The 21,534-nt window shown below is 53.8% G+C and overlaps 1 protein-coding gene across 11 annotated transcripts in view; it reads right to left on the reverse strand.

The window, feature by feature from the left end:
* LOC139227778 (DENN domain-containing protein 2C-like) overlaps positions 1-21,534 on the reverse strand; it is a 216,265-nt gene that overhangs the window by 58,905 nt on the left and 135,826 nt on the right. For 10 of the 11 annotated variants that reach the window (XM_070858815.1, XM_070858811.1, XM_070858814.1 and 7 more), the window contains one exon: positions 18,989-19,176. In XM_070858815.1, the coding sequence (XP_070714916.1) occupies positions 18,989-19,176 (188 nt within the window). The remainder of the gene's footprint in view (positions 1-18,988; positions 19,177-21,534) is intronic. The other variant, XM_070858816.1, reaches the window with a different exon arrangement.

The following is a 21,534-nucleotide window of genomic DNA, read 5'->3' on the forward strand; positions in this document are numbered from 1 at the left end:
ACAAAGAGCTTAGTGATAGGGAACACTGTCGCAGTCCAGTGTGGCACTGAGCTCAGTGACAGGGAACACTGTCCCAGTCAAGTGAGGCACTGAGCTCAATGATCGTAAACAGTCCCAGTCCAATGAGCTCAGTGATCGGGAACAGTCCCAGTCCAGTGTGGCACTGAGCTCAGTGATCGGGAACAGTCCCAGTCCAGTGCAGCACTGAGCTCAGTGATCGGGAACAGTCCCAGTCCAGTGAGGCACTGAGCTCAGTGATCGGGAACAGTCCCAGTCCAATGAGCTCAGTAACAGGGAACAGTCCCGGTCTAGTGTGGCACTGAGCTCAGTGATGGGGAACAGTCCCAGTCCAGTAGGCACTGAGCTCAGTGATAGGGAACAGGCCCAGTCCAATGAGCTCAGTGATAGGGAACAGTCCCAGTCCAGTGTGGCACTGAGCTCAGTGATGGGGAACAGTCCCAGTCCAGTAGGCACTGAGCTCAGTAATAGGGAACAGTCCCAGTCCAATGAGGCACTGAGCTCAGTGACAGGGAACACTGTTCCAGTCCAGTGTGGCACTGAGCTCAGTGACAGGGAACACTGTCCCAGTCCAGTGTGGCACTGAGCTCAGTGATAGGGAACACTGTCCCAGTCCAGTAGGCACTGAGCTCAGTAATAGGGAACAGTCCGAGTCCAGTGTGGCACTGAGCTCAGTGATGGGGAACAGTCCCAGTCCAGTAGGCACTGAGCTCAGTGATAGGGAACAGACCTAGTCCAATGAGCTCAGTGATCGGGAACAGTCCCAGTCCAGTGTGGCACTGAGCTCAGTGATTGGGAACAGTCCCAATCGAGTGTGGCACTGAGCTCAGTGATCGAGAACAATCCCAGTCCAGTGTGGCACTGAGCTCAGTGATCGGGAACAGTCCCAGTCCAGTGAGGCACTGAGCTCAGTGATTGGGAACAGTCCCAGTCCAGTGAGCTCAGTAATAGGGAACAGTCCCAGTCCAATGAGGCACTGAGCTCAGTGACAGGGAACACTGTTCCAGTCCAGTGTGGCACTGAGCTCAGTGATAGGGAACACTATCCCAGTCCAGTAGGCACTGAGCTCAGTAATAGGGAACAGTCCCAGTCCAGTGTGGCACTGAGCTCAGTGATAGGGAACGGGCCCAGTCCAATGAGCTCAGTGATCGGGAACAGTCCCAGTCCAGTGTGGCACTGAGTTCAGTGATTGGGAACAGTCCCAATCGAGTGTGGCACTGAGCTCAGTGATCGAGAACAGTCCCAGTCCAGTAGGCACTGAGCTCAGTAATAGGGAACAGTCCCAGTCCAGTGAGGCACTGAGCTCAGTGATAGGGAACAGTCCCAGTCCAGTGTGGCACTGAGCTCAGTGACAGGGAATACTGTCCCAGTCCAGTGTGGCACTGAGCTCAGTGACAGGGAACACTGTCCCAGTCCAGTGAGGCACTGAGCTCAGTAATAGGGAACAGTCCCAGTCCAGTGTGGCACTGAGCTCAGTGATAGGGAACAGGCCCAGTCCAATGAGCTCAGTGATCGGGAACAGTCCCAGTCCAGTGTGGCACTGAGCTCAGTAATAGGGAACAGTCCCAGTCCAATGAGCTCAGTGATAGGGAACACTGTCCCAGTCCAGTGTGGCACTGAGCTCAGTGATGGGGAACAGTCCCAGTCCAATGAGCTTAGTGATAGGGAACACTGTCCCAGTCCAGTGTGGCACTGAGCTCAGTAATAGGGAACAGTCCCAGTCCAGTAGGCACTGAGCTCAGTAATAGGGAACAGTCCCAGACAAAGAGCTTAGTGATAGGGAACACTGTCGCAGTCCAGTGTGGCACTGAGCTCAGTGACAGGGAACACTGTCCCAATCCAGTGAGGCACTGAGCTCAGTGATCGGGAACAGTCCCAGTCCAATGAGCTCAGTGATGGGGAACAGTCCCAGTCTAGTAGGCACTGAGCTCAGTAATAGGGAACAGACCCAGTCCAATGAGCTCAGTGATCGGGAACAGTCCCAGTCGAGTGTGGCACTGAGCTCAGTGATAGGGAACAGACCCAGTCCAGTGTGGCACTGAGCTCAGTGATTGGGAACAGTCCCAGTCCAGTGTGGCACTGAGCTCAGTGATGGGGAACAGTCCCAATCGAGTGTGGCACTGAGCTCAGTAATAGGGAACAGACCCAGTCCAATGAGCTCAGTGATCGGGAACAGTCCCAGTCGAGTGTGGCACTGAGCTCAGTGATAGGGAACAGACCCAGTCCAGTGTGGCACTGAGCTCAGTAATAGGGAACAGTCCCAGTCCAGTGTGGCACTGAGCTCGGTGATGGGGAACAGACCCAGTCCAGTGTGGCACTGAGCTCAGTGACAGGGAACACTGTCCCAGTCCAGTGTGGCACTGAGCTCAGTGATCGGGAACAGTCCCAGTCCAGTGAGGCACTGAGCTCAGTGATCGGGAACAGTCCCAGTCCAATGAGCTCAGTGATAGGGAACACAGTCCCAGTCCAGTGAGGCACTGAGCTCAGTAATAGGGAACAGTCCCAGTCCAGTGTGGCACTGAGCTCAGTGATGGGGAACAGTCCCAGTCCAGTAGGCATTGAGCTCAGTAATAGGGAACAGTCCCAGTCCAGTGTGGCACTGAACTCAGTGATAGGGAACACTGTCCCAGTCCAGTAGGCACTGAGCTCAGTAATAGGGAACAGTCCCAGTCCAGTAGGCACTGAGCTCAGTGATAGGGAACAGTCCCAGTCCAATGAGCTCAGTGACAGGGAACACTGTTCCAGTCCAGTGTGGCACTGAGCTCAGTGACAGGGAACACTGTCCCAGTCCAGTGTGGCACTGAGCTCAGTGATAGGGAACACTGTCCCAGTCCAGTAGGCACTGAGCTCAGTAATAGGGAACAGTCCCAGTCCAGTGTGGCACTGAGCTCAGTGATGGGGAACAGTCCCAGTCCAGTAGGCACTGAGCTCAGTGATAGGGAACAGACCTAGTCCAATGAGCTCAGTGATCGGGAACAGTCCCAGTCCAGTGTGGCACTGAGCTCAGTGATTGGGAACAGTCCCAATCGAGTGTGGCACTGAGCTCAGTGATCGAGAACAATCCCAGTCCAGTGTGGCACTGAGCTCAGTGATCGGGAACAGTCCCAGTCCAGTGAGGCACTGAGCTCAGTGATTGGGAACAGTCCCAGTCCAGTGAGCTCAGTAATAGGGAACAGTCCCAGTCCAATGAGGCACTGAGCTCAGTGACAGGGAACACTGTTCCAGTCCAGTGTGGCACTGAGCTCAGTGATAGGGAACACTATCCCAGTCCAGTAGGCACTGAGCTCAGTAATAGGGAACAGTCCCAGTCCAGTGTGGCACTGAGCTCAGTGATAGGGAACGGGCCCAGTCCAATGAGCTCAGTGATCGGGAACAGTCCCAGTCCAGTGTGGCACTGAGTTCAGTGATTGGGAACAGTCCCAATCGAGTGTGGCACTGAGCTCAGTGATCGAGAACAGTCCCAGTCCAGTAGGCACTGAGCTCAGTAATAGGGAACAGTCCCAGTCCAGTGAGGCACTGAGCTCAGTGATAGGGAACAGTCCCAGTCCAGTGTGGCACTGAGCTCAGTGACAGGGAATACTGTCCCAGTCCAGTGTGGCACTGAGCTCAGTGACAGGGAACACTGTCCCAGTCCAGTGAGGCACTGAGCTCAGTAATAGGGAACAGTCCCAGTCCAGTGTGGCACTGAGCTCAGTGATAGGGAACAGGCCCAGTCCAATGAGCTCAGTGATCGGGAACAGTCCCAGTCCAGTGTGGCACTGAGCTCAGTAATAGGGAACAGTCCCAGTCCAATGAGCTCAGTGATAGGGAACACTGTCCCAGTCCAGTGTGGCACTGAGCTCAGTGATGGGGAACAGTCCCAGTCCAATGAGCTTAGTGATAGGGAACACTGTCCCAGTCCAGTGTGGCACTGAGCTCAGTAATAGGGAACAGTCCCAGTCCAGTAGGCACTGAGCTCAGTAATAGGGAACAGTCCCAGACAAAGAGCTTAGTGATAGGGAACACTGTCGCAGTCCAGTGTGGCACTGAGCTCAGTGACAGGGAACACTGTCCCAATCCAGTGAGGCACTGAGCTCAGTGATCGGGAACAGTCCCAGTCCAATGAGCTCAGTGATGGGGAACAGTCCCAGTCTAGTAGGCACTGAGCTCAGTAATAGGGAACAGACCCAGTCCAATGAGCTCAGTGATCGGGAACAGTCCCAGTCGAGTGTGGCACTGAGCTCAGTGATAGGGAACAGACCCAGTCCAGTGTGGCACTGAGCTCAGTGATTGGGAACAGTCCCAGTCCAGTGTGGCACTGAGCTCAGTGATGGGGAACAGTCCCAGTCTAGTAGGCACTGAGCTCAGTAATAGGGAACAGACCCAGTCCAATGAGCTCAGTGATCGGAAACAGTCCCAGTCGAGTGTGGCACTGAGCTCAGTGATAGGGAACAGACCCAGTCCAGTGTGGCACTGAGCTCAGTAATAGGGAACAGTCCCAGTCCAGTGTGGCACTGAGCTCGGTGATGGGGAACAGACCCAGTCCAGTGTGGCACTGAGCTCAGTGACAGGGAACACTGTCCCAGTCCAGTGTGGCACTGTCCCAGTCCAGTAGGCACTGAGCTCAGTAATAGGGAACAGTCCCAGTCCAGTAGGCACTGAGCTCAGTGATAGGGAACAGTCCCAGTCCAATGAGCTCAGTGATCGGGAACAGTCTCAATCCAGTGAGGCACTGAGCGCAGTGACAGGGAACACTGTCCCAGTCCAGTAGGCACTGAGCTCAGTGATAGGGAACACTGTCCCAGTCCAGTGTGGCACTGAGCTCAGTGATCGGGAACAGTCCCAGTCCAGTGAGGCACTGAGCTTAGTGATCGGGAACAGTCCCAGTGCAATGAGCTCAGTGATCGGGAACACAGTCCCAATCCAGTAGGCACTGAGCTCAGTAATAGGGAACAGTCCCAGTCCAGTGTGGCACTGAGCTCAGTGATGGGGAACAGTCCCAGTCTAGTAGGCACTGAGCTCAGTAATAGGGAACAGACCCAGTCCAATGAGGCACTGAGCTCAGGTGATTGGGAACAGTCCCAGTCCAGTGAGCTCAGTAATAGGGAACAGTCCCAGTCCAATGAGGCACTGAGCTCAGTGACAGGGAACACTGTTCCAGTCCAGTGTGGCACTGAGCTCAGTGATAGGGAACACTATCCCAGTCCAGTAGGCACTGAGCTCAGTAATAGGGAACAGTCCCAGTCCAGTGTGGCACTGAGCTCAGTGATAGGGAACAGTCCCAGACAAAGAGCTTAGTGATAGGGAACACTGTCCCAGTCCAGTAGGCACTGAGCTCAGTGATAGGGAACAGTCCCAGACAAAGAGCTTAGTGATAGGGAACACTGTCGCAGTCCAGTGTGGCACTGAGCTCAGTGACAGGGAACACTGTCCCAGTCCAGTGAGGCACTGAGCTCAATGATCGGGAACAGTCCCAGTCCAATGAGCTCAGTGATCGGGAACAGTCCCAGTCCAGTGTGGCACTGAGCTCAGTGATCGGGAACAGTCCCAGTCCAGTGTGGCACTGAGCTCAGTGATCGGGAACAGTCCCAGTCCAGTGTGGCACTGAGCTCAGTGATCGGGAACAGTCCCAGTCCAGTGAGGCATTGAGCTCAGTGATCAGGAACAGTCCCAGTCCAATGAGCTCAGTGATAGGGAACACTGTCCCAGTCCAGTGTGGCACTGAGCTCAGTGACAGGGAACACTGTCCCAGTCTAGTGAGGCACTGACCTCAGTGATAGGGAACAGTCACAGACAAAGAGCTTAGTGATAGGGAACACAGTCGCAGTCCAGTGTGGCACTGAGCTCAGTGACAGGGAACACTGTCCCAGTCCAGTGAGGCACTGAGCTCAATGATCGTAAACAGTCCCAGTCCAATGAGCTCAGTGATCGGGAACAGTCCCAGTCCAGTGTGGCACTGAGCTCAGTGATCGGGAACAGTCCCAGTCCAGTGTAGCACTGAGCTCAGTGATCGGGAACAGTCCCAGTCCAGTGAGGCACTGAGCTCAGTGATCGGGAACAGTCCCAGTCCAATGAGCTCAGTAATAGGGAACAGTCCCGGTCTAGTGTGGCACTGAGCTCAGTGATGGGGAACAGTCCCAGTCCAGTAGGCACTGAGCTCAGTGATAGGGAACAGGCCCAGTCCAATGAGCTCAGTGATAGGGAACACAGTCCCAGTCCAGTAGGCACTGAGCTCAGTAATAGGGAACAGTCCCAGTCCAGTGTGGCACTGAGCTCAGTGATGGGGAACAGTCCCAGTCCAGTAGGCACTGAGCTCAGTTTTAGGGAACAGTCCCAGTCCAATGAGGCACTGAGCTCAGTGACAGGGAACACTGTTCCAGTCCAGTGTGGCACTGAGCTCAGTGACAGGGAACACTGTCCCAGTCCAGTGTGGCACTGAGCTCAGTGATAGGGAACACTGTCCCAGTCCAGTAGGCACTGAGCTCAGTAATAGGGAACAGTCCCAGTCCAGTGTGGCACTGAGCTCAGTGATGGGGAACAGTCCCAGTCCAGTAGGCACTGAGCTCAGTGATAGGGAACAGACCCAGTCCAATGAGCTCAGTGATCGGGAACAGTCCCAGTCCAGTGTGGCACTGAGCTCAGTGATTGGGAACAGTCCCAATCGAGTGTGGCACTGAGCTCAGTGATCGAGAACAGTCCCAGTCCAGTGTGGCACTGAGCTCAGTGATCGGGAACAGTCCCAGTCCAGTGAGGCACTGAGCTCAGTGATTGGGAACAGTCCCAGTCCAGTGAGCTCAGTAATAGGGAACAGTCCCAGTCCAATGAGGCACTGAGCTCAGTGACAGGGAACACTGTTCCAGTCCAGTGTGGCACTGAGCTCAGTGATAGGGAACACTATCCCAGTCCAGTAGGCACTGAGCTCAGTAATAGGGAACAGTCCCAGTCCAGTGTGGCACTGAGCTCAGTGATAGGGAACGGGCCCAGTCCAATGAGCTCAGTGATCGGGAACAGTCCCAGTCCAGTGTGGCACTGAGCTCAGTGATTGGGAACAGTCCCAATCGAGTGTGGCACTGAGCTCAGTGATCGAGAACAGTCCCAGTCCAGTAGGCACTGAGCTCAGTAATAGGGAACAGTCCCAGTCCAGTGAGGCACTGAGCTCAGTGATAGGGAACAGTCCCAGTCCAGTGTGGCACTGAGCTCAGTGACAGGGAATACTGTCCCAGTCCAGTGTGGCACTGAGCTCAGTGACAGGGAACACTGTCCCAGTCCAGTGAGGCACTGAGCTCAGTAATAGGGAACAGTCCCAGTCCAGTGTGGCACTGAGCTCAGTGATAGGGAACAGGCCCAGTCCAATGAGCTCAGTGATCGGGAACAGTCCCAGTCCAGTGTGGCACTGAGCTCAGTAATAGGGAACAGTCCCAGTCCAATGAGCTCAGTGATAGGGAACACTGTCCCAGTCCAGTGTGGCACTGAGCTCAGTGATGGGGAACAGTCCCAGTCCAATGAGCTTAGTGATAGGGAACACTGTCCCAGTCCAGTGTGGCACTGAGCTCAGTAATAGGGAACAGTCCCAGTCCAGTAGGCACTGAGCTCAGTAATAGGGAACAGTCCCAGACAAAGAGCTCAGTGATAGGGAACACTGTCGCAGTCCAGTGTGGCACTGAGCTCAGTGACAGGGAACACTGTCCCAGTCCAGTGAGGCACTGAGCTCAGTGATCGGGAACAGTCCCAGTCCAATGAGCTCAGTGATAGGGAACACAGTCCCAGTCCAGTGAGGCACTAAACTCACTGATAGGGAATACTGTCCCAATCCAGTGAGGCACTGAGCTCAGTGATCGGGAACAGTCCCAGTCCAATGAGCTCAGTGATGGGGAACAGTCCCAGTCTAGTAGGCACTGAGCTCAGTAATAGGGAACAGACCCAGTCCAATGAGCTCAGTGATCGGGAACAGTCCCAGTCGAGTGTGGCACTGAGCTCAGTGATAGGGAACAGACCCAGTCCAGTGTGGCACTGAGCTCAGTGATTGGGAACAGTCCCAGTCCAGTGTGGCACTGAGCTCAGTGATGGGGAACAGTCCCAGTCTAGTAGGCACTGAGCTCAGTAATAGGGAACAGACCCAGTCCAATGAGCTCAGTGATCGGGAACAGTCCCAGTCGAGTGTGGCACTGAGCTCAGTGATAGGGAACAGACCCAGTCCAGTGTGGCACTGAGCTCAGTAATAGGGAACAGTCCCAGTCCAGTGTGGCACTGAGCTCGGTGATGGGGAACAGACCCAGTCCAGTGTGGCACTGAGCTCAGTGACAGGGAACACTGTCCCAGTCCAGTGTGGCACTGAGCTCAGTGATCGGGAACAGTCCCAGTCCAGTGAGGCACTGAGCTCAGTGATCGGGAACAGTCCCAGTCCAATGAGCTCAGTGATAGGGAACACAGTCCCAGTCCAGTGAGGCACTGAGCTCAGTAATAGGGAACAGTCCCAGTCCAGTGTGGCACTGAGCTCAGTGATGGGGAACAGTCCCAGTCCAGTAGGCATTGAGCTCAGTAATAGGGAACAGTCCCAGTCCAGTGTGGCACTGAACTCAGTGATAAGGAACACTGTCCCAGTCCAGTGTGGCACTGTCCCAGTCCAGTAGGCACTGAGCTCAGTAATAGGGAACAGTCCCAGTCCAGTAGGCACTGAGCTCAGTGATAGGAAACAGTCCCAGTCCAATGAGCTCAGTGATAGGGAACACAGTCCCAGTCTGGTGAGGCACTGAGCTCAGTAATAGGGAACAGTCCCAGTCCAGTGTGGCACTGAGCTCAGTGATGGGGAACAGTCCCAGTCTAGTAGGCACTGAGCTCAGTAATAGGGAACAGACCCAGTCCAATGAGCTCAGTGATCGGGAACAGTCCCAGTCGAGTGTGGCACTGAGCTCAGTGATAGGGAACAGACCCAGTCCAGTGTGGCACTGAGCTCAGTAATAGGGAACAGTCCCAGTCCAGTGTGGCACTGAGCTCGGTGATGGGTGAACAGACCCAGTCCAGTGTGGCACTGAGCTCAGTGACAGGGAACACTGTCCCAGTCCAGTGTGGCACTGTCCCAGTCCAGTAGGCACTGAGCTCAGTAATAGGGAACAGTCCCAGTCCAATGAGGCACTGAGCTCAGTGATAGGGAACACTGTCCCAGTCCAATGTGGCACTGAGCTCAGTGATCGGGAACAGTCCCAGTCCAGTGAGGCACTGAGCTTAGTGATCGGGAACAGTCCCAGTGCAATGAGCTCAGTGATCGGGAACACAGTCCCAATCCAGTAGGCACTGAGCTCAGTAATAGGGAACAGTCCCAGTCCAATGTGGCACTGAGCTCAGTGATGGGGAACAGTCCCAGTCTAGTAGGCACTGAGCTCAGTAATAGGGAACAGACCCAGTCCAATGAGGCACTGAGCTCAGGTGATTGGGAACAGTCCCAGTCCAGTGAGCTCAGTAATAGGGAACAGTCCCAGTCCAATGAGGCACTGAGCTCAGTGACAGGGAACACTGTTCCAGTCCAGTGTGGCACTGAGCTCAGTGATAGGGAACACTATCCCAGTCCAGTAGGCACTGAGCTCAGTAATAGGGAACAGTCCCAGTCCAGTGTGGCACTGAGCTCAGTGATAGGGAACAGTCCCAGACAAAGAGCTTAGTGATAGGGAACACTGTCCCAGTCCAGTAGGCACTGAGCTCAGTGATAGGGAACAGTCCCAGACAAAGAGCTTAGTGATAGGGAACACTGTCGCAGTCCAGTGTGGCACTGAGCTCAGTGACAGGGAACACTGTCCCAGTCCAGTGAGGCACTGAGCTCAATGATCGGGAACAGTCCCAGTCCAATGAGCTCAGTGATCGGGAACAGTCCCAGTCCAGTGTGGCACTGAGCTCAGTGATCGGGAACAGTCCCAGTCCAGTGTGGCACTGAGCTCAGTGATCGGGAACAGTCCCAGTCCAGTGTGGCACTGAGCTCAGTGATGGGGAACAGACCCAGTCCAGTGTGGCACTGAGCTCAGTAATAGGGAACAGTCCCAGTCCAGTGTGGCACTGAGCTCAGTGATAGGGAACACGCCCAGTCCAATGAGCTCAGTGATCGGGAACAGTCCCAGTCCAGTGTGGCACTGAGCTCAGTGATCGGGAACAGTCCCAGTCCAGTGTAGCACTGAGCTCAGTGATCGGGAACAGTCCCAGTCCAGTGAGGCACTGAGCTCAGTGATCGGGAACAGTCCCAGTCCAATGAGCTCAGTAATAGGGAACAGTCCCGGTCTAGTGTGGCACTGAGCTCAGTGATGGGGAACAGTCCCAGTCCAGTAGGCACTGAGCTCAGTGATAGGGAACAGGCCCAGTCCAATGAGCTCAGTGATAGGGAACAGTCCCAGTCCAGTAGGCACTGAGCTCAGTAATAGGGAACAGTCCCAGTCCAATGAGTCACTGAGCTCAGTGACAGGGAACACTGTTCCAGTCCAGTGTGGCACTGAGCTCAGTGACAGGGAACACTGTCCCAGTCCAGTGTGGCACTGAGCTCAGTGATCGGGAACAGTCCCAGTCCAGTGAGGCACTGAGCTCAGTAATAGGGAACAGTCCCAGTCCAGTGTGGCACTGAGCTCAGTGATGGGGAACAGTCCCAGTCCAGTAGGCACTGAGCTCAGTGATAGGGAACAGACCCAGTCCAATGAGCTCAGTGATCGGGAACAGTCCCAGTCCAGTGTGGCACTGAGCTCAGTGATTGGGAACAGTCCCAATCGAGTGTGGCACTGAGCTCAGTGATCGAGAACAGTCCCAGTCCAGTGTGGCACTGAGCTCAGTGATCGGGAACAGTCCCAGTCGAGTGTGGCACTGAGCTCAGTGATAGGGAACAGACCCAGTCCAGTGTGGCACTGAGCTCAGTAATAGGGAACAGTCCCAGTCCAGTGTGGCACTGAGCTCGGTGATGGGGAACAGACCCAGTCCAGTGTGGCACTGAGCTCAGTGACAGGGAACACTGTCCCAGTCCAGTGTGGCACTGAGCTCAGTGATCGGGAACAGTCCCAGTCCAGTGAGGCACTGAGCTCAGTGATCGGGAACAGTCCCAGTCCAATGAGCTCAGTGATAGGGAACACAGTCCCAGTCCAGTGAGGCACTGAGCTCAGTAATAGGGAACAGTCCCAGTCCAGTGTGGCACTGAGCTCAGTGATGGGGAACAGTCCCAGTCCAGTAGGCATTAAGCTCAGTAATAGGGAACAGTCCCAGTCCAGTGTGGCACTGAACTCAGTGATAGGGAACACTGTCCCAGTCCAGTGTGGCACTGTCCCAGTCCAGTAGGCACTGAGCTCAGTAATAGGGAACAGTCCCAGTCCAGTAGGCACTGAGCTCAGTGATAGGAAACAGTCCCAGTCCAATGAGCTCAGTGATAGGGAACACAGTCCCAGTCTGGTGAGGCACTGAGCTCAGTAATAGGGAACAGTCCCAGTCCAGTGTGGCACTGAGCTCAGTGATGGGGAACAGTCCCAGTCTAGTAGGCACTGAGCTCAGTAATAGGGAACAGACCCAGTCCAATGAGCTCAGTGATCGGGAACAGTCCCAGTCGAGTGTGGCACTGAGCTCAGTGATAGGGAACAGACCCAGTCCAGTGTGGCACTGAGCTCAGTGATTGGGAACAGTCCCAGTCCAGTGTGGCACTGAGCTCAGTGATGGGGAACAGTTCCAGTCTAGTAGGCACTGAGCTCAGTAATAGGGAACAGACCCAGTCCAATGAGCTCAGTGATCGGGAACAGTCCCAGTCGAGTGTGGCACTGAGCTCAGTGATAGGGAACAGACCCAGTCCAGTGTGGCACTGAGCTCAGTAATAGGGAACAGTCCCAGTCCAGTGTGGCACTGAGCTCGGTGATGGGGAACAGTCCCAGTCCAGTGAGGCACTGAGCTCAGTGATGGGGAACAGTCCCAGTCCAGTAGGCACTGAGCTCAGTGATAGGGAACAGACCCAGTCCAATGAGCTCAGTGATCGGGAACAGTCCCAGTCCAGTGTGGCACTGAGCTCAGTGATTGGGAACAGTCCCAATCGAGTGTGGCACTGAGCTCAGTGATCGAGAACAGTCCCAGTCCAGTGTGGCACTGAGCTCAGTGATCGGGAACAGTCCCAGTCGAGTGTGGCACTGAGCTCAGTGATAGGGAACAGACCCAGTCCAGTGTGGCACTGAGCTCAGTAATAGGGAACAGTCCCAGTCCAGTGTGGCACTGAGCTCGGTGATGGGGAACAGACCCAGTCCAGTGTGGCACTGAGCTCAGTGACAGGGAACACTGTCCCAGTCCAGTGTGGCACTGAGCTCAGTGATCGGGAACAGTCCCAGTCCAGTGAGGCACTGAGCTCAGTGATCGGGAACAGTCCCAGTCCAATGAGCTCAGTGATAGGGAACACAGTCCCAGTCCAGTGAGGCACTGAGCTCAGTAATAGGGAACAGTCCCAGTCCAGTGTGGCACTGAGCTCAGTGATGGGGAACAGTCCCAGTCCAGTAGGCATTGAGCTCAGTAATAGGGAACAGTCCCAGTCCAGTGTGGCACTGAACTCAGTGATAGGGAACACTGTCCCAGTCCAGTGTGGCACTGTCCCAGTCCAGTAGGCACTGAGCTCAGTAATAGGGAACAGTCCCAGTCCAGTAGGCACTGAGCTCAGTGATAGGAAACAGTCCCAGTCCAATGAGCTCAGTGATAGGGAACACAGTCCCAGTCTGGTGAGGCACTGAGCTCAGTAATAGGGAACAGTCCCAGTCCAGTGTGGCACTGAGCTCAGTGATGGGGAACAGTCCCAGTCTAGTAGGCACTGAGCTCAGTAATAGGGAACAGACCCAGTCCAATGAGCTCAGTGATCGGGAACAGTCCCAGTCGAGTGTGGCACTGAGCTCAGTGATAGGGAACAGACCCAGTCCAGTGTGGCACTGAGCTCAGTGATTGGGAACAGTCCCAGTCCAGTGTGGCACTGAGCTCAGTGATGGGGAACAGTTCCAGTCTAGTAGGCACTGAGCTCAGTAATAGGGAACAGACCCAGTCCAATGAGCTCAGTGATCGGGAACAGTCCCAGTCGAGTGTGGCACTGAGCTCAGTGATAGGGAACAGACCCAGTCCAGTGTGGCACTGAGCTCAGTAATAGGGAACAGTCCCAGTCCAGTGTGGCACTGAGCTCGGTGATGGGGAACAGTCCCAGTCCAGTGTGGCACTGAGCTCAGTGATGGGGAACAGTTCCAGTCTAGTAGGCACTGAGCTCAGTAATAGGGAACAGACCCAGTCCAATGAGCTCAGTGATCGGGAACAGTCCCAGTCGAGTGTGGCACTGAGCTCAGTGATAGGGAACAGACCCAGTCCAGTGTGGCACTGAGCTCAGTAATAGGGAACAGTCCCAGTCCAGTGTGGCACTGAGCTCGGTGATGGGGAACAGACCCAGTCCAGTGTGGCACTGAGCTCAGTGACAGGGAACACTGTCCCAGTCCAGTGTGGCACTGTCCCAGTCCAGTAGGCACTGAGCTCAGTAATAGGGAACAGTCCCAGTCCAGTAGGCACTGAGCTCAGTGATAGGGAACAGTCCCAGTCCAATGAGCTCAGTGATCGGGAACAGTCTCAATCCAGTGAGGCACTGAGCTCAGTGACAGGGAACACTGTCCCAGTCCAGTAGGCACTGAGCTCAGTAATAGGGAACAGTCCCAGTCCAATGAGGCACTGAGCTCAGTGATAGGGAACACTGTCCCAGTCCAGTGTGGCACTGAGCTCAGTGATCGGGAACAGTCCCAGTCCAGTGAGGCACTGAGCTTAGTGATCGGGAACAGTCCCAGTGCAATGAGCTCAGTGATCGGGAACACAGTCCCAATCCAGTAGGCACTGAGCTCAGTAATAGGGAACAGTCCCAGTCCAGTGTGGCACTGAGCTCAGTAATAGGGAACAGACCCAGTCCAATGAGGCACTGAGCTCAGGTGATTGGGAACAGTCCCAGTCCAGTGATCTCAGTAATAGGGAACAGTCCCAGTCCAATGAGGCACTGAGCTCAGTGACAGGGAACACTGTTCCAGTCCAGTGTGGCACTGAGCTCAGTGATAGGGAACACTATCCCAGTCCAGTAGGCACTGAGCTCAGTAATAGGGAACAGTCCCAGTCCAGTGTGGCACTGAGCTCAGTGATAGGGAACAGGCCCAGTCCAATGAGCTCAGTGATCGGGAACAGTCCCAGTCCAGTGTGGCACTGAGCTCAGTGATTGGGAACAGTCCCAATCGAGTGTGGCACTGAGCTCAGTGATCGAGAACAGTCCCAGTCCAGTAGGCACTGAGCTCAGTAATAGGGAACAGTCCCAGTCCAGTGTGGCACTGAGCTCAGTGATAGGGAACAGGCCCAGTCCAATGAGCTCAGTGATCGGGAACAGTCCCAGTCCAGTGTGGCACTGAGCTCAGTGATTGGGAACAGTCCCAATCGAGTGTGGCACTGAGCTCAGTGATCGAGAACAGTCCCAGTCCAGTAGGCACTGAGCTCAGTAATAGGGAACAGTCCCAGTCCAGTGTGGCACTGAGCTCAGTGATAGGGAACAGGCCCAGTCCAATGAGCTCAGTGATCGGGAACAGTCCCAGTCCAGTGTGGCACTGAGCACAGTAATAGGGAACAGTCCCAGACAAAGAGCTTAGTGATAGGGAACACTGTCGCAGTCCAGTGTGGCACTGAGCTCAGTGACAGGGAACACTGTCCCAGTCCAGTGAGGCACTGAGCTCAATGATCGGGAACAGTCCCAGTCCAATGAGCTCAGTGATAGGGAACACAGTCCCAGTCCAGTGAGGCACTGAGCTCAGTAATAGGGAACAGTCCCAGTCCAGCGTGGCACTGAGCTCAGTGATGGGGAACAGTCCCAGTCCAGTAGGCATTGAGCTCAGTAATAGGGAACAGTCCCAGTCCAATGAGGCACTGAGCTCAGTGACAGGGAACACTGTCCCAGTCCAGTGTGGCACTGAACTCAGTGATAGGGAACACTGTCCCAGTCCAGTGTGGCATTGTCCCAGTCCAGTAGGCACTGAGCTCAGTAATAGGGAACAGTCCCAGTCCAGTAGGCACTGAGCTCAGTGATAGGGAACAGTCCCAGTCCAATGAGCTCAGTGATCGGGAACAGTCTCAATCCAGTGAGGCACTGAGCTCAGTGACAGGGAACACTGTCCCAGTCCAGTAGGCACTGAGCTCAGTAATAGGGAACAGTCCCAGTCCAATGAGGCACTGAGCTCAGTGACAGGGAACACTGTCCCAGTCCAGTGTGGCACTGAGCTCAGTGATCGGGAACAGTCCCAGTCCAGTGAGGCACTGAGCTTAGTGATCGGGAACAGTCCCAGTGCAATGAGCTCAGTGATCGGGAACACAGTCCCAATCCAGTAGGCACTGAGCTCAGTAATAGGGAACAGTCCCAGTCCAGTGTGGCACTGAGCTCAGTGATGGGGAACAGTCCCAGTCTAGTAGGCACTGAGCTCAGTAATAGGGAACAGACCCAGTCCAATGAGCTCAGTGATCGGGAACAGTCCCAGTCGAGTGTGGCACTGAGCTCAGTGATTGGGAACAGTCCCAGTCCAGTGTGGCACTGAGCTCAGTAATAGGGAACAGTCCCAGTCCAGTGTGGCACTGAGCTCGGTGATGGGGAACAGACCCAGTCCAGTGTGGCACTGAGCTCAGTGACAGGGAACACTGTCCCATTCCAGTGCAGCACTGAGCTCAGTGATCGGGAACAGTCCCAGTCCAGTGAGGCACTGAGCTCAGTGATCGGGAACAGTCCCAGTCCAATGAGCTCAGTGATAGGGAACACAGTCCCAGTCCAGTGAGGCACTGAGCTCAGTAATAGGGAACAGTCCCAGTCCAGTGTGGCACTGAGCTCAGTGATGGGGAACAGTCCCAGTCCAGTAGGCATTGAGCTCAGTAATAGGGAACAGTCCCAGTCCAATGAGGCACTGAGCTCAGTGACAGGGAACACTGTCCCAGTCCAGTGTGGCACTGAACTCAGTGATAGGGAACACTGTCCCAGTCCAGTGTGGCACTGTCCCAGTCCAGTGAGGCACTGAGCTCAGTAATAGGGAACAGTCCCAGTCCAGTAGGCACTGAGCTCAGTGATAGGGAACAGTCCCAGTCCAATGAGCTCAGTGATCGGGAACAGTCTCAATCCAGTGAGGCACTGAGCTCAGTGACAGGGAACACTGTCCCAGTCCAGTCGGCACTGAGCTCAGTAATAGGGAACAGTCCCAGTCCAATGAGGCACTGAGCTCAGTGACAGGGAACACTGTCCCAGTCCAGTGTGGCACTGAGCTCAGTGATCGGGAACAGTCCCAGTCCAGTGAGGCACTGAGCTTAGTGATCGGGAACAGTCCCAGTGCAATGAGCTCAGTGATCGGGAACACAGTCCCAATCCAGTAGGCACTGAGCTCAGTAATAGGGAACAGTCCCAGTCCAGTGTGGCACTGAGCTCAGTGATGGGGAACAGTCCCAGTCTAGTAGGCACTGAGCTCAGTAATAGGGAACAGACCCAGTCCAATGAGCTCAGTGATCGGGAACAGTCCCAGTCGAGTGTGGCACTGAGCTCAGTGATAGGGAACAGACCCAGTCCAGTGTGGCACTGAGCTCAGTAATAGGGAACAGTCCCAGTCCAGTGTGGCACTGAGCTCGGTGATGGGGAACAGTCCCAGTCCAGTAGGCACTGAGCTCAGTGATAGGGAACAGACCCAGCCCAATGAGCTCAGTGATCGGGAACAGTCCCAGTCGAGTGTGGCACTGAGCTCAGTGACAGGGAACACTGTCCCAGTCCAGTGTGGCACTGAGCTCAGTGATCGGGAACAGTCCCAGTCCAGTGAGGCACTGAGCTCAGTGATCGGGAACAGTCCCAGTCCAATGAGCTCAGTGATAGGGAACACAGTCCCAGTCCAGTGAGGCATTGAGCTCAGTAATAGGGAACAGTCCCAGTCCAATGAGGCACTGAGCTCAGTGACAGGGAACACTGTCCCAGTCCAGTGTGGCACTGAACTCAGTGATAGGGAACACTGTCCCAGTCCAGTGTGGCACTGTCCCAGTCCAGTAGGCACTGAGCTCAGTAATAGGGAACAGTCCCAGTCCAGTAGGCACTGAGCTCAGTGATAGGGAACAGTCCCAGTCCAATGAGCTCAGTGATCGGGAACAGTCTCAATCCAGTGAGGCACTGAGCTCAGTGACAGGGAACACTGTCCCAGTCCAGTCGGCACTGAGCTCAGTAATAGGGAACAGTCCCAGTCCAATGAGGCACTGAGCTCAGTGACAGGGAACACTGTCCCAGTCCAGTGTGGCACTGAGCTCAGTGATCGGGAACAGTCCCAGTCCAGTGAGGCACTGAGCTTAGTGATCGGGAACAGTCCCAGTCCAATGAGCTCAGTGATCGGGAACAGTCTCAATCCAGTGAGGCACTGAGCTCAGTGACAGGGAACACTGTCCCAGTCCAGTAGGCACTGAGCTCAGTAATAGGGAACAGTCCCAGTCCAATGAGGCACTGAGCTCAGTGACAGGGAACACTGTCCCAGTCCAGTGTGGCACTGAGCTCAGTGATCGGGAACAGTCCCAGTCCAGTGAGGCACTGAGCTTAGTGATCGGGAACAGTCCCAGTGCAATGAGCTCAGTGATCGGGAACACAGTCCCAATCCAGTAGGCACTGAGCTCAGTAATAGGGAACAGTCCCAGTCCAGTGTGGCACTGAGCTCAGTGATGGGGAACAGACCCAGTCCAGTGTGGCACTGAGCTCAGTAATAGGGAACAGTCCCAGTCCAGTGTGGCACTGAGCTCGGTGATGGGGAACAGTCCCAGTCCAGTAGGCACTGAGCTCAGTGATAGGGAACAGACCCAGTCCAATGAGCTCAGTGATCGGGAACAGTCCCAATCGAGTGTGGCACTGAGCTCAGTGATAGGGAACAGACCCAGTCCAGTGTGGCACTGAGCTCAGTAATAGGGAACAGTCCCAGTCCAGTGTGGCACTGAGCTCGGTGATGGGGAACAGTCCCAGTCCAGTAGGCACTGAGCTCAGTGATAGGGAACAGACCCAGTCCAATGAGCTCAGTGATCGGGAACAGTCCCAGTCGAGTATGGCACTGAGCTCAGTGACAGGGAACACTGTCCCAGTCCAGTGAGGCACTGAGCTCAGTAATAGGGAACAGTCCCAGTCCAGTGTGGCACTGAGCTCAGTGATAGGGAACACGCCCAGTCCAATGAGCTCAGTGATCGGGAACAGTCCCAGTCCAGTGTGGCACTGAGCTCAGTAATAGGGAACAGTCCCAGTCCAATGAGCTCAGTGATAGGGAACACTGTCCCAGTCCAGTGTGGCACTGAGCTCAGTGATGGGGAACAGTCCCAGTCTAATGAGCTTAGTGATAGGGAACACTGTCCCAGTCCAGTGAGGCACTGAGCTCAGTGATCGAGAACAGTCCCAGTCCAGTGAGGCACTGAGCTCAGTAATAGGGAACAGTCCCAGTCCAATGAGCTTAGTGACAGGAAACACTGTCCCAGTCCAGTGTGGAACTGAGCTCAGTGATCGAGAACAGTCCCAGTCCAGTGAGGCACTGAGCTCAGTAATAGGGAACAGTCCCAGTCCAGTGTGGCACTGAGCTCAGTGATGGGGAACAGTCCCAGTCCATTAGGCACTGAGCTCAGTAATAGGGAACAGTCCCAGTCCAATGAGCTCAGTGATAGGGAACACTGTCCCAGTCCAGTGTGGCACTGAGCTCAGTGATGGGGAACAGTCCCAGTCCAGTGAGGCACTGAGCTCAGTGATGGGGAACAGTCCCAGTCCAGTGAGGCACTAAACTCACTGATAGGGAACACTGTCCCAGTCAAGCGAGGCACTGAGCTCAGTGATCGGGAACAGAGGAAATGTTAACAAATCTTTCTGATGTTGTTACATGTTGAGACCACAGGAATTGTCACTCCTCAGTGTTCATGGCAGAAAGACATGTACGATCGGTATCGGGTTTGCACATACTTTCACACACACACACACACACACCTTACAAGGAAACTGCTGTGTGACCTGAGGTTCATAAGTGTTCACAGGAGCTTTGATCCGAAGTGATACCACCACAAAGTACTCAAAAAGCTTCTGTTCCTGTAACTCGATTAAATCTCGCTCAAGGGTTTGATAGCGGGTGTTCCTTTTCAATGTGGAGTGCACGTATACCAAGCGCTGACTGTGAGCTGTAACAGCAAGGACAGAAAGATTAGTTTAATCAGGAGAACGACAGTACAGATATAAAACAGGATAACGGGCAGAGAGAGTCCAGTATCGGATAATGGGCAGAGAGTCTGGTATCGGATAACGGGCAGGGAGAGTGTCCGGTACAGGATACCGGGCAGGGAGAGAGTCCGGTACAGGATAGCAGGCAGGCAGAGAGTCCGGTACAGGATAGCGGGCAGGGAGAGAGTCCGGTATCGGATAACATAAGAACATAAGAAATAGGAACAGCAGTAGGCTATATGGCCCCTCGAGCTTGCTCCGCCATTCAATAAGATCACGGCTGATCTGATCATGGACTCAGTTCTACATCCCCGCCTGCTCTCCATAACCCCTTATCCCCTTATCGTTTAAGAAACTGTCTATTTCTGTCTTAAATTTATTCAATGTCCCAGCTTCCACAGCTCTCCGAGGCAGCAAATTCCACAGATTTCCTCAGAAGAAATTCCTCCTCATCTCTGTTTTAAATGGACAGCCCCTTATGCTAAGATCATGCCCTCTAGTTCGAGTCTCCCCCATCAGTGGAAACATCCTCTCTGCCTCCACCTTGTCAAGCCCCCTCATAATCTTATACGTTTCGATAAGAACACCTCTCATTCTTCTGAATTTCAGTGAGTAGAGGCCCAACCTATTCAACTTTTCCTCATAAGTCAACCCCCTCATCCCCGGAATCAACCCAGTGAACCTTCTCTGAACTGCCTCCAAAGCAAGTATATCCTTTCGTAAATATAGAAACCAAAACTGCACGCGGTATTCCAAGTGTGGCCTCACCAATACCTTGTTTAGCTGTAGCAAGACTTCCCTGCTTTTATACTCCATCCCCTTTGCAATAAAGGCAAAGATACCATTGGCCTTCCTGATCACTTGCTGTACCTGCATACTATTCTTTTGCGTTTCATGCACAAGTACCCCCAGGTCCCGCTGAACTGCGGCACTTTGCAATCTTTCTCCATTTAAATAATAACTTGCTCTTTGATTTTTTTCTGCCAAAGTGCATGACCTTACACTTTCCAACATTATACTCCATCTGCCAAATTTTTGCCCACTCACTTAGCCTGTCTATGTCCTTTTGCAGATTTTGTGTGTCCTCCTCACACATTGTTTTTCCTCCCATCTTTGTATCGTCAGCAAACTTGGCTACGTTACACTCAGTCCCTTCTTCCAAGTCGTTAATATAGATTGTAAATAGTTGGGGTCCCAGCACTGATCTCTGCGGCACCCCACTAGTTACTGGTTGCCAACCAGAAAATGAACCATTTATCCTGACACTCTGTTTTCAGTTCGTTAGCCAATCCTCTATCCATGCTAATATATTACCCCCAACCCCGTGAACTTTTAACAGGCAGAGCGATTCCGGTACCGGATAACGGGAAGGGGGACAGTCGGGTACCAGATAATGGGCAGGCTGGAACAGGTCTACTACGGGATGACAGGCAGTGGTGGTGAGTTTCAGATACTGGCTTAACATGCAGCTGGATTGGTGAAGACTCGGGAAATGTGCAGGCTGGCTGGTACAGGGTAGCATGTCCGTTGGAGGGAGTCACATGCAGCGTAATATCAGCAGATGAACAGAATGGCATTAACCGCGAACTGTACACACACCAGCCAGTGTTGCTGTATCACCTGACTTTACTGTGCTAGTGAGACTGAGTGAAAGTTGCTGTACCGCACAGTATGTTGCAGGGAAACACCACACACAATATATTTGAATATCTGGTCTGCATTCTGGTTAGAATAGCTACATAATGAACAAACCAGGTTAATATGGCATCCTCTAAATGCACGGCTCATACTGTACTTCAGTACCAACTTGTCACAGCAGCCAATCCCCTGAACAGTCATAGAATGTCCCACCTGTGACCAGAACTGGGGAGTAGGTGAGGAATTGCTAGTCTCCAAAAGTTGCCATAGTGAGTGTGCTCACAATTTGTTTAATTTTACAACGGTTCCTAACAAGTATCAGAGGGACCATTAGCCAGTACTCTGGCAACTGTTCATCTACTTCACAACTGCACAGGCATCCCCATGTTTTACAGGGGCTCTCTGAATTGCTATCGCATCAGTGCATTTGTCCTGTGAGCCATTCATTGCGGCAGGGAACAAACATCAAGCACACCGGAAGCACAAAACTGAATATCTGCTGACTCACAGAAGGGCCCCGATTTTAACTCCAAGTGGATTCCCTGGTCAGGTCAGAGTTAAAATTACACTCGGGTCTTAATGATCTCATCGGGCCTTGGACATATGTAAAGAAAGAGCCTGTTGGATCCGGGCGTATGTCCTTGCTGCCTGCTTTGGAGAGCCAGTTAAGATTGCAGATA

The sequence above is a fragment of the Pristiophorus japonicus genome, chromosome 17 (genome assembly GCF_044704955.1).
Source record: "Pristiophorus japonicus isolate sPriJap1 chromosome 17, sPriJap1.hap1, whole genome shotgun sequence".
NCBI lineage: Eukaryota > Metazoa > Chordata > Chondrichthyes > Pristiophoridae > Pristiophorus > Pristiophorus japonicus.